Here is a 13,573-nt window from a genome sequence, read left to right as displayed (position 1 = left end):
TAAAAGTCCAAAGCCTGCAGCCCAAATCTGGAAGCAGAGGCGGAACCACGGCTTGGGTGTTCCGCAGACTTGATTTCCCGGGGAAAAGGGCTGCACAGTGGCCTCCTTTCAGTGTCTCCCAGACAGTGAAAGGAGGGCAAGTGTCTTCCCCAAGCGCGACTCTGGCCCCTGTAGATAAAGTCATGAGAGGGACGGCGGCTAGACCCCAGGAAGGTGGCTACCGGACGCAGTGCTCCAGGGGAGTGGCGGGAGTAGAGCCAGGAAGGGAGGCAGGAAGGGGAGGCGGACAGGGAGGAGGGGACTGAGCCGGCCAGCTCGTGCTCCCGCGGCGCTGGGCGGAGCCAGGGCGAGTCCGCCCCGCGCGCAGGTGAGCGAGCCGGGGTGGAGCGCAGCGCCTCGGATGCCAGGCTCGGGGGCCCGCGGCCGCCACTCTGCACCGCGGGCCACAGTCGCTTTCCCCGCCGAGGCCCAGGCGCCCCGGAGCCATGGCCAGCCTCAACCGCGGGGTCACGGTCGCACTGCTGGGGATCTTACTGCTGGGCGCCGCGCGCCTGCCCGGCGGAGTGGGTGAGTGCGGCGCTGAAGGGGCGCTGAGCGCTGAGGGTCGCGACCGCCCGCCAGCCGGCGCCCGGTGGAGAGGGGCGCGGGTTGCCGAGGGTGCAGGGCGGGGCGGGGGCGGCGCGGCCCGGGGGGGTCCCGGGGACTGCCCGGCGCCGCAGGCGGGTGGGCGCGGTGGCCGGGCCCTCTGGATTCCGCGCCACCTCGCCCAGGACGCAGGCCTTGCTTGGCACGCGGGGGGCGCCGAGAGAGAAGGAGGGAAGGGCGCGCGGAAGCCGGGCCCGGGGATCTCGCGGAGGCGGCGCGCCGCGCGCTCGGGCGCTCTACCTGGCTTGTGGGTGGCGCCGGCGGGCCGTGAGGAGGGAAACTTCCCGCTCGCGTGCACCCTCACCTCAGCGCCCGGCCAGAGACGCGGGCGAGGAAACAGTGGTTCAGCGTCACCACAGCCTAGCTTTCGCCTCACCTTTCCCCCGTCCGCCCGCTCTTTTCCCGCTGTCCCGAAGTTCGGGAACACGAACTCCACCAGGAAAGCGCTTCCGCGCCGCGGAGGCCGGGCAGCCCCGGGCCCTCGCACCGGTGGGCGGGGGACCCTGGCGGCGGAAGGGGGTCGGCGGCGGGGAGGGTCCGGCGCTGCGGGGAATCCGGAGTTCCGGTGGGGGCGGGGCGGGGGCGCGCGGGGCGCGCGGGGCGCGCTGTGCCGGCCGCCCGCGGGAGGTGCCCTGCGGGCCCTGGAAGTATTAAAAGCGTGAGTAACCTGGTCTCCTCACGTAAGGACTTGATTTGAAGGCTTCCCTGAGACGACTACAGGTTTTGTGTGGTGTTTTTTTTTTCCCCTTTGGAAAGAACTACCCAGGAAGCGATCTTTGATTATTACCGCTGGCTGCATCTAAGGGGGACGTGTGTGTTTGGCAGGCCCACAAATTAGAGGAAATTAAAAAGAATGAAACTAAGCGGATGAGTTGAACTTGGGCGTTCCGGCAGCTGCCATCATGACAAATCCGAGACGGGAAAGCTTCCTGGTTCTTTTCCTCAGCGGTGTCAGGCGACATATTACTGCACAGTACATGGGATACTGAACATACTGTGGGCGTATTTACTGTATTTATTGTAAGTTAGGACTGAGTTTCAAGATTTCCGTTGAAAAAAGTCTGCTTAAGAATAAAGAGTAACTTAGCAAATGAATAGGTGTAAATGTGTGTATGAGAAAAAAAGTGTGCCCACCAGACTTGGGAGCCGTCTTGAAACTCGGGAAATTGTCTGCGATGTTTCTGGTTGTGTGTGATAACAGCTGAGAACTCCAGTAAGAATATGATGTAAATCAAGGCATCAGTGCCTTACTGATCACGATGACAGACTGTCCTGAACTGGCTTCTGTTACGTGTTCCTACTTGTGGCCTCGGGAGGCTGCCATTTTGGTCTCCAGTGGAGCCTGTTCTTTCCAGGAAGTTATTAACTGTTGGAGCAGTGTCTCACCGTTCATTGTCTAAATACAAGGAAGCCCAGGAACTTGCCCCTTTCGCTTTCTTAAATCCCTTCTGTGTTCTTAGGAACAAGACCTGTGAGGCCACATCACTGGGCTGAACTAATGGTTGTGCCTTTTTGGTTGAAGCAGGCAGAGTACATTTGCTTTGCCCAGAAGTTTCTAGAGTCTGTCCTGAAAAGACGGAGAAAACCACAGAGCCTGGCATAGTGGATTTATTTTATAAATCCCTGAACTGTCTTAATACTCCTCTGGATGAAAATGAAGTTGGTGTCACTGCACAGATGGAAATGGAAAGTTCACATCGCCGTGGGGTGTGTTTGTTTGAGTTCGGTATTCTTACAAGTTCCCCCACTTCTAAGAATGAAGGACTGATTAAGTTAAAATAATCCTGTTAAAACCTCAACTTAGTGGCTTTCCAAGAACCACTCAGGTACCAGAGTCTGGGTCGGTGACCCCGTTCTCGCTACCATTGTTTCTTGCCAAAAGTATGAGTAGACATCAGATGATGTGTTCGCTTACCCTGGGTGAGTGTGTGAGTTCCTGCTTCTTCAGATTCAAGTGAGGAGCTGGTGCCTGTTGTCTGGAATGTGTAACTGGCAGAACTGCTGGGTCCTCCCCTCAGTCTCCCCAACTCGCACACAGATTTGTGTGAGACAGTCAGAGACCGCTGCTCTGCTGCTTGTATGATGCGCCCGGGTGCTCACCTCAGCCTCAGGGTTCACCTCAGAGGCCGGCATTTTGTCTGTGATGACTGGACTTTGCTCCGCCTCAACATTCTTCTAGGGGTTCTCCCAAGCTATCAATGAGGGGTAAGGAAGTTGAAATTATTTGCATATTTTAAGTACTATATATATTATTGTTATTGTTTAGTCGATAAGTTGCATCCAACTCTTGGCGACTCCATGGACTGTAATAGCCCACCAGGCTCCTCTGTCCATGGGATTTTCCAAGTAAGAATACTGGAGTGGGTTGCCATTCGCTTCTTTAGGGGATCTTCCCACCCCAGGGGTCGAACCCGTGTCTCCTGCTTGGCAGGCAGATTCTTATACCCCATGCCTCAGCTTTGATTTTGCTCAGTGGAGCTGGCTTTGGTTTGGATGGAGGAGAAGTGGAGTTTGCTGGTCAGAAGGACCCATGATTGAGGTCAAGATGGGTGGAATGCTAGGGGATGATACAGTGCTAAGGCTCTCCACCTGGGCGATTAAGAAAAGTTCACACCCTTTCATTATCATTCTAAATTATAAAAATTATTCCACAATCAAATTATTTCAAACCTCTTCATACGACCTTGTAATTAACCCATCACTTTCTCCGGGGCGGCTGGCAGTATTCCAGAGAAACAGGCAAGGAGAGCCAAGTTCCCTCCCTCACCTCTTTGTAACCTTGGGTTTGTATTCAGTACATCAGTGTTGTTTTTCTTTTTTAAATTACTAAGTGCTACTTGTAGTAGCTAACACACATTGAGCTTCTACTCTGTGCTGGTCATTCTTCTAAGTATTTTCTGTGTGAGCATCTCCCACTTAATATCAGTAATTCATCCCTAAAAACCAGAGATTCTACGTGAAAACAGTAACTGATGCCCTATGTCTCATTATTTCTTGTGGGACAAACTGTAACAACCCATTGCACAAAACTCAAACCCCCAACAGTTTCTGAAAGCATAATGAAACACTGGGAAATACCAATATATAATTAACAGCCAATTCTATTAACTGTAAAACATGCAAGACATCTTTTCCAAATTGCAAGACGTTTATGTGGCTCTTTGTAGACAGTTACTTTGTGTGTAATAACTTCTTGCACCCCCATTTGTTGACACTCAGAGCATCTCCACTAGATCCTGACCTTCTGCCTCTATGTGCAACATATATTTTGTTTAAAGTGTTGTGTTGTGTTTCCAGATGTAAATATACATGTTTCCTAAATAGACACTAGCCAAAAATAACTATGATGGATGACACAGTAATAAAAGCTCAGCTGTTTCCTCTTGAGAAGATGTAAATCAAGAGTCATTTAGCTCTCCGTCCTCAAGCGTGTACTCCTATAACGCTGGGAATAGAGGAGCACAGAGAGGTGAAGTAACTTGCCCAGGGTTACCCAGCAGGTATGTAGTGATGCTGAGCTGCTACATCACCAGTGCACCATGACCCGTGTGCAGTGGGACTCCTCAAGACAGCATTTGCTGGTTATCTTAGAGACTGTCTGCACACCAGACATTTTTTTAAAATGTACATATTTCTTTATTTGGCTGTGCTTGGTCTTAGTTACAACATGTAGGATCTAGTTCCCTAACCAGGGTTTGAACTGGGGTCTCCTGCATATGGAGCATGGTGTCTTAGCCAATGGATCACCAGGGAAGTCCCTCTTTCATTTTTTAAAAAATCAGCACTTACTGAGTGCTGTGTTCATATCAGTTCTAGAAATGTGTATGTGGTATTTTTTTATTGAGATCACATTTGTTTATAGCATATAAATTTCATGTATACAGTTTTGTATTTCAATTTCTGTATATCCTATAGCATGTAAAAGTCACTCGGTCATGTCTGACTGTTTGTGACCCCATGGACTATACAGTCCATGGAATTCTCCAGGCCAGAATAGTAGAGTGGGTAGCCTTTCCCTTCTCCAGGGGATCTTCCCAACCCAGGGATTGAACCCAGGTCTCATGCGTTGCAGGCGGATTCTTTACCAGCTGAGCCACCAGGGAAACCCACGCTACAGCATGCTCACCACTAAAATTTATTTTCCATCCCTCCTTGTGAAATCGACCCCCTTTTCCACATTTGTGTTCCCACTCCCCATCCCTTCCTCTCTGCTAACCACTACTCTGTTCTTTGAATGTATGTTTTTGTTTTGTTCATTTATTTTGGTTTTTTGTTTGTTTTTTATATTCCATATATGCATGAAATCATAGAGTATTTGTCTTCCTCCATCTGACTTATTTCACTTAGTATAATATCCTCAAGATCCATCCATGTTATCACAAATGGCAAAATGTTTCATCTTTTTTATGGCTGAGTAGTATTCGTGTGTGTGTGTGTGTTTCTATCTGTCTGTCTATCTCACATCTTCTTTATCCATTCATCCATGGATGGGCCCTTGTGTTGTTACTGTATCTTAGCTATTGTTAATAATGCTGCTGTAAACATTTGGGTACATGTGTCGAATTAGTGTGTTTGTATTCTGTGAATAAATACCCAGAAGTGGAATAGCTGGATCATATGGTAATGTGTATTACTGTTAATATTTAAATAATTTAAAAGCCGTGCTTAGAAAAATAATTGTCTGTTCATGGTAACATAATTTCAAATAGCACAAAATGGTCTGTGGGAGGAAAGAAGTATGTCCCCTTCTACGTCTGACTCCAGGCCTCCTCCCAGAGGCAGTTATGATTTTTTATGCATTGTTCCTGAGCATGTACAAGTTAACAAATGTATATACCACCCTTCTTTACACAAAGAGCATAAATACAGTATATAGTGGAGGATATATCCCATATGTTTCCTGATTTTTTTCACTGAGCAATCCATCTTAGTGCTCCCTATATACCAAAACATACAGAGCTATCATATGCTTTTTGAGAGCTGTACAGAGGTCCTCATCATGGGAATACCATATTATATTTAATCAACAACTTATAATGGATTGTTCCCAATCTTTTGTCACTATACACTGAGCCTCAGTGACCATCTTTGCAGGTGATTTGGTTGGATATATGGACAAGTTTATCTGTAGTTGAAATTCCTGGATGAGGAGCTACTGGGGTTTGTACAGAAAGTGAAAATCTCTCAGTCTTGTCCAACTCTTTGCAACCTTATGGACTATATAGTCCATGGAATTCTCCAGGCCGGAATACTGGTGTGGGTAGCCGTTCCCTTCTCCAGGGTGTCTTCCCAACCCAGGGATCAAACCCAGGTCTCCCAGATTGCAGGCAGATTCTTTACCAGCTGAGCCACCAGGGAAGCCCAAGAATACTGGAGTGGGTAGCCTATCCCTTCTCCAGGGAATCTTCCTGACCCAGGAATCGAACCGGGGTCTCCTACATTGCAGGCAGATTCTTCACCAGCGTATCCAGAAAATGTCAGAGCAAATGGAAGAAAGTGAGTAACCGTGGAATAAGTTAATAAGTGGTGGTGCCATCTGTGAATCTGGGCAGTTTAATTTCAGAATACAAGCTCTTAACTGCCTCCAGGCTGCAATTTATTCCTTTCTTTATTCTTTCCAGTTGAAACTAATTATAAACTTTAGACAAGGGAAATATTTTGAATCTCCTTTCAAATATTCACTTCTGGTTATGTGATCAGAATGCCATGAGCGCTGTGTATCAAGAAGGCTGAAGATGCGCCTGGGCTCTGACAGCTCCCAGGTGAAGTGTTTGCACTGAGGGCTGATGGATCCTTAGTGACTTTTTACCTGATAAGTCTAATAGTTAAGGTGTGACGCACTCCAGCTGCTATAACCCAAACCCAAATGTGTCTAATGGCTCAAACACAATAGATGTTTATTTCCTGCTCATACTAGGCTGTAAACACCAGTCTGCTCTCTACACCTGCATCTCCATTTCTTCTCTGGAAACAGGTTCATCAGTACTATTTTTCTAGATTCTGTGTATAGGCATTAATATATGGTATTTGTTTTTCTCTTTCTGACTTAATTCACTCTGTGACATATATGCATTATCATGTGTAAAATAGATAGCTGGTGGGAAGCTGCTGTGTAACATAGGGAGCCCAGCCTGGGACTCTGTAATGACCTACAGGGTGGGATGGGCAGGGCAGGGAGGCCCAAGAGGGAGGAGATATAGGTATAATTATGACTGATTCATGTTGATGTATGGCAAAGACCACTACAGCATTATAAAGCAGTTATCCTCCAATAAAAAAATTACATAAATCAAAAGGCCCTAAATGGGATCTCCTCCAAGTAGTGATATGGGGACCCAGGCTTCTGCTTTAACTCTGCCGTCTTCAGGAAGTGTGGCCTCTGTGTCCATCCGTATCAAACCTGTGGTCATGACGAGGACTCTGATACTGTCCTGCATGTTCTCCTCTGTGACCCACCTGGCTTCACAGTATCCCAGCCTGCCCAGAATGCAGTAGAAAATCAGAATTTGTTTTACTGACTTGCACTTCACACAAACATTTGTAAAACTTAAAGCTGTTTCTTCAGATACTGTGCTTAAAAAATATCTGCACTCTTCACTTCTCTCCTGAGTATAGCCCAAGCCAAGGGCACCACTGAAAGCCTTGTTGGTCTGACTTTGCCAGGGAGGGGCTGTCCTCTTGAACAGGCCGTCCGTTCTGCCAGAGAGAAATACAATATTCTTTGTGGGTTTCCTCAGTGGCTCAGTGATAAAGAATTCACCTTCAGTTCAGGAGATGCAGGTTCAATCCCTGGTGGAGAAGATCCCCTGGAGAAGGAAATGGCAACCCACTCCAGTATGCCTGAAAAATCCCATGGAAAGGGGAGCCTGGGGAGCTACAGTCCAAAGGATCGCAAAAAGTCAGACCTGACTGAGCGACCGAGCACAATATTCTCTGAGGCCATTAACCACCTCCCCTGAGAGTCTGAACATCTTTAAATAATATTTAATATTTGGAAAATATTTTGGAAATATTTTGAAAAAAATTACAACTGTTCCATGAGCACAAATGGGAAGCTTTCTTTGTTTTTAATGAAGTGCAAATATTCCCTACCCTCAATGACAGAAAATCAAAGCCTTCTGGGGGAAATGTGCCATTTCTACAACGACGAATGGGTGCCAACCTGCTGCCTTTGGCTGGGACAATGAAAGACAATCTCCAGGATTAAGTTCAACTTCCCAAGTCCAAAAATCACATGGAGTTCAAGTCAAGCTGTTGTTTTTGTTTTGAGGTCTGCCCACTCGGCCACATTCAGTGTCACACATGCTTGGAGCCATGAGGGCGACTTCTCAATACTTGACAATGTGTGGTCCAGCCGGAGCTGGGCTAGGATGGTGTATGTCCAGGCATGTGCCAGATTCCTTCGAGCAGATGCTTTGTCTTCCATCACTGAGCTGGGCATGAGGACATCAAGCCATTTCCAACAAGGATATATGGCAAAAACATTTTTTAAACCTGAAGACAACTCACAAGCCTTTGTGAGAGGTCTCAGGACATCGGGCTTCTCTGACGCTTCATATGGTAAAGGATCCGCCTGCAATGAGGGAGACCTGGGTTCAATCCCTGGGTTGGGAAGGTTGCCTGGAGGAGAGCGTGGCAACCCCCTCCAGTATTCTTGCCTGGAGAATCCCATGGACAGAGGAACCTGGTGGGCTACAGTCCATGGGGTCGCAAAGAAACATCATGGAGGATGCAGAGGTGGTGGGATGAAGCCCCTGCATGTGATGGGCTCAGGGCATCTCCTGGACCCAGACAGACGCTTGACTCTGGTGCAGGGTGGCACTCCAGCCACGGCAGGGAAGCGACGAGCCAGCAGCACAGAGAATGAAGTTACCATATGTTGCTGCCCCTGCTGGAAGTCTGCTGTATGCTGGAAGTCCAGGGCAGCAGGAGACACTGTCTCAGGAGGAGTCAGTCTGGAGCGATGGGTCATCTTCACCACCAACTGCCCGGCTGACAAGTCTAACTGGAGAGCAGGGCCTCGGAGCATCTTCCAGGCAGGGACCCAGTGAAAACAACATATGTAAATCACTCAGCACAGTGTCCGCCCTCGAACGGATTCCTTGCTTAAGAATTGATACTACTTTGATTATCTAAATTGAACCCAGAAAGAACACTGAGATTTTTTTAGCAGCAGACCACCCGGACCAAACTGCCAGGCCGTTGTCTGTGTAACCAGGTTGCTTTGGGGAGACATTTTGGTTGTTTCAGCCTCTGTAACTACGCAGTGTGCTTCAGGCAGTATTGCAGTAGTCAGCTTTGGGCCCTTATGAGAACATCTGGGGAAGCTCCTGGATTAAAATCTGCAAGAAATCAGTGACACAAGAACAGGTTTTGCTTTTGTGTGTGTGTTTATTTTCATCATGTGTTTAAAAAAAATTTTTTTTTGCTTGCACTGGATCTTCATTGCTGCACGCGGGCTTTCTCTCGTTGCAATGAGTGGGGGCTAATCTCCAGTTGGAGGTGCACGGGCTTCTCACTGCGGTGACTTCTCTTGTGGAGCGCAGGCTCTAGGTGTGCAGGCTTCAGGAGCTGCAGCACACGGGCTCAGTAGTTGTGGCTGAGTTGCCCCACAGCATGTGGGATCTTCCCAGATCAGGGATCATACCCTGCACTGGCAGGCGGATTCCTAGCCACTGTGCCGCCAGGGGATCCTAGCACATTTTTTTGAAAATTGTTTGCAAGTGAGCAGCTGCGCGCGTGCGTGCACACACACACACATGCGTACACATAAGCACACATATTTTCTTTTAACCAAGGAACTGACCAGACCGGTTTTATGTAATGTAAACATCATACCCAGTTACACAAGAGAAGTGCAGAGAATGCCCCAGTGGGCTTCTGAAGTTCACCGCCGTCCTTGTGAGCAGGTGTCAAAACTAAACCCAGTCTGAGCTGCAGTGTGCCAGGCCATGAAACCAGAGGCTGGTATTCCGTGGAACCCGGCAAGGCCACCACCTTTCACCGCTGCTGAGAGTTGGAAGATTGCCCAACTGCTCTGAAGTTGCTGACAGTCTTATCAGGCGCTTCAGCTGTAGGCTGTCAGGAGCAAGTTCTCAACTTACCACGACAAGAAAGACGTTTTTCAAATAGTAAACCGTGCTCGGGTCGTCTTGCAGAAGCCCATGTCAACGTGGTGCAGCCAAACCCTAGAAATAACGTCTTCCAGCCTCCCTGATCTCAGCCTCTGTGGGAATACAATTCAAGTTCCAGCCAGGAACCTGACACACCCAAGAAGGTGTGTCCAGCTGGCACCTGGAAACTCCAGATAAACATCTTCTGCTCCTTCCTCTGGTCACTGGAGACTGGAAACAGCCCGAATATCCATCCTTAGAAGACTGGTTACATTAATGATGGTGCATTTAAACAGGGGACTGCTGCACAGCCATTTAAAAGAATGGGATGTAGAGACATGGAGTGGACCACACACCCCCACACACCCCCCCCACCCCCGCCCCGGCCCCGACCAAGATATATTCTGGAGGGGAAAACACAGACTCAGAACTGCTGCTGCTAAGTCGCTTCAGTCGTGTCCAGCTCTGTGCGACCCCAGAGACGGCAGCCCACCTGGCTCCTCTGTCCCTGGGATTCTCCAGGCAAGAATACTGGAGTGGGTTGCCATTTCCTTCTCCAAGACTCAGAACAATGAGGATGATATGCTACCTTTTGGCAAAATGAAATGAAATAAAACAGGGGTGCCTTATGCGGACACATTTCATTTTGTGCTTCATGTATCATTTATCTGAAAGTAAAATGTATTTTTCAGCTTTAATGTACATACCATAAAATTCACCTCTCAGCTGCACTCTGATGAGGCCTGTCAGGTACATGATACAACGTTTCAATCCGCCTGAGAAGTTCCTCCAGACCCCTTTGCAGACAGTCCCTGCCCCTTGGCTCCTGGCAACCATTTGTTTGCCTTCTATCAACACAATTTTGCCTTAAAAATAGTTTTAAATTTAAAAAGAATTTAGAGACTTCCCTGGTGGTCCAGCGGTTAAAGAGTCCACCTTGCAATGTGGGGGACCCAGGTTCAATCTCTGACAGGGGTCTAAGATCCCACATGCCACAGGGCAACGGAGTCTACTTAGCCACAACTACAGAGCCCGTAGCCCGTGCGCCACAGCTAGAGTCCACACGCCACAACAAAAGTTCCCGCGTGATGCAACAAAGATTCCGTGTGCTGTTACGAAGCCCCAGCCAAATAAATAAGCAAAAATAAAAAGAGAAGGATTGAAAGCCAGGTAATGAATATCTCAGTGATTCTGTCTTCGAAAGTCTACAGACACTTCCTGCAAGAATCTGGTTGTATGGAGGGGATGGAGTAGAAGTATTAAGTCACTAGGAATCAGGGATCTAATGGCCAAAACTGATTTCTCCACCCAGAGCAACTGTTTCTGAAGAGCGATTTGCTGCTTTTCCCACCTCCTAACCACTTTTAAGTCCCAGCATTGAGCAGAACCGGAGAATTTGATTTTTGCCTAGAATGTCTTTAAAAGACCTGGTCTAGTCCTAGGTCATTTGGTAAATAGATTCCATTCATCCCACAGATGTTGGAGGCCCATGGTACTGGACACTCAGAGGTAGAAAATCCTAATCCCTTGCTCTCTAGGGGCTCACCTTCCAGAAGGGATTCACACATGTAAACCAGGAGCTACAACAGGTGGCCTGGGGGCCTTGGCCAGTTCTGTTTGATGTGTTTTGGAAAAAGCTGAATTACAGCATGCTTAGTAGAGCGTGTCCCCTCCGACTGAACAAAAAGCCTCCCTACTGTGCTGGCTTTTCTCATTTACATTATCTGCTAGGGCCCTGAAAGCATTTGAGTTTGAGGCTCAGTGTGATAAGTACAGCAAAAGATGTACTTGTAAGAACTGCAGTAAAGCTTGGGGATGGCGAACCTTCTTCAGGAGGGAAGGGAGGAGGAGGAGGCTGGTGCTCTGATGCCTGAGGCCTGCAGGCGCCGCAGCAAAACCCTAAGACAGGCCCTGGAGCAGAAGTATGGCGCTGTCATTCGCCAGCAGTAATCCCCAGTGTTGTCTTGATATTTTAAAAGTGTTCTCTCACCATCTCTGAAAAGACAGCTTAGGAAGTGATCCTCTAACTAAGTGTCATGAAGAATAATCCTTCAGTGTATGACTTCTGATTGGAGACCAGCTACAGGAGCAAGGCAGAATGTAGTTTGAATGATGATTAAAGGCCTCATTTCTGTGGGATTTCCTCGCTGAGTCTTGTTCCCATCGTCCTCTTCCTTTCTTGGCAAGAGCACTTAGCAGCACGACCAACTCCGCTGTGAAGAAAGAATACGGGTCATGAAGGGGAAAGTGCTCTGAACCACAGCCTCTCCCCCTTCTAGGAATAACCGTCTGCTCGTTCTTCCACCTGCCAGCCTATGTGCTTGGGATCCAGGCTCCTCCAGACGCCCGTCTTGGCACTCTTGGTCCCTCCCCTGTTTCTCACCTCCCTGAATGGACGGCACAGTTACCTTAAGATGATTAGCTAGACCCTCTCCACAGTTCAGGTGCAACGCGGTACCCCTAGTTGGTGTGACACCCTCCGTAATGACTGTCCTTGTTGATACCATCTCATCCATGATGGCTACACCCGTAATGTGTCCGTTCTTGTTGATTTGACACCTCTCGTATCAATACCTTTCATAACAGCCATCCTCGCGGACAAACACCTTCCGTGATGGCTGTCCTTGTTGACATAGGACCTTCCATAATGGCACTCCCCATCCCAGGGGCTGTCCCGGCCCCTCTCGATGAGGAAAGCTTGTGTCCGTCTGGCCCCAAAGAGTTCCTGGAGTGTGTAGCCTTCCTCTGCTGACCTGCTTTACCTTGGGCTCCCTGGTTTGCCACAGAAGGCAACTGTGTTGACCTGACCCATGTTCATTTGAGGGAGCTTTGTGCAAAGACTTATTCTTCAAGTCAGGCTATGTGGGTGGATCTCCCCTCCCTCTCCCCTTCCCTTTAAGACTGCTGGAAACGGTAGTAACTACAGTAACCGTGGTGATCATTTCATGATGTATATAAGTCAAATCATTATGCTCTACACCTTAAACTCACACAGTGCTGTTTGTCAATGATATCTCAATAAAACTCGAAGGAAAAAAATTTACTAAAAAAATTGCTGGAAACAGCAACAACAAAAGGTTCTAACCCCCCAGTCCCTAAAACAAGAGATTTAGACAAAAGGATGTTTTCCAAGTTGGCTGCAGCCCTGGCCCCTGGAATATGATACACCCACGCTCCCCAGTCCTGCCCCGCAGCTGATCAAGAGGTTGCGTCTCTGCAGTTAAGAAACAGATAGACCTGGTGTGTGTGGATTCTTGTTTAACCATCTCCCTGCTAGCTTTTTATCAGAGCAACTAAAACAACTGGTCTCTGATGGCAAAGGTGAGACCACTGGCAAAGGGCTCCAGGGAACACTAAAGAAATGGGAATTTCAGTAACTTCTGAACTTATGCATGGCAGGGCAGGGAAAGGCCCCTCCTCCTGCTGGCATCCCTGAGCACACACACAGATGCGTTTGTGTTCTGTTTTTTGGCCACACCACGCATCATGTGGAAACCCCCCCACCGGAAATTGAACCCACACCCCCTGCAGGGGAAGACTCTTAACCACTGGACCACTAGGGAAGTCCCCAGATTTTTTTTTTTTTTTAACTGTGCTCCTTTGATTCTTCCCTATCTGTCCTTGTGATCCTCAGTGACTTTTAAGGTCATCGTGACTAACACCTCAAGGTCTGACAAAATGATTATTTCTAATATTTCATAAGATGTTAATGTGATTTACACTGGCCCTGTGGCACTTTAGCATATCATCATGAATTATGTACAGTGGTCATAAACTCAGTATATTTGTTTAATTCTGCAATTACCGAGTGCAAA

At 48.2% G+C, this 13,573-nt stretch overlaps 1 protein-coding gene across 1 annotated transcript in view; it reads left to right on the top strand.

Annotated features, from left to right (window-relative positions):
• The first annotated feature begins 354 nt into the window (after positions 1-354).
• CDCP1 (CUB domain containing protein 1) overlaps positions 355-13,573 on the top strand; it is a 61,248-nt gene continuing 48,029 nt past the window's right edge. The window contains exon 1 of the mRNA XM_040246782.1: positions 355-567. Coding sequence (XP_040102716.1) covers positions 486-567 — 82 coding nt within the window. The 5' untranslated portion in view covers positions 355-485. The remainder of the gene's footprint in view (positions 568-13,573) is intronic.

The sequence above is a fragment of the Oryx dammah genome, unplaced genomic scaffold, assembly GCF_014754425.2.
Source record: "Oryx dammah isolate SB20612 unplaced genomic scaffold, SCBI_Odam_1.1 HiC_scaffold_9, whole genome shotgun sequence".
In the NCBI taxonomy this organism is placed as follows: Eukaryota; Metazoa; Chordata; class Mammalia; order Artiodactyla; family Bovidae; genus Oryx; species Oryx dammah.
This window is presented reverse-complemented; position numbering and strand designations above follow the sequence as displayed.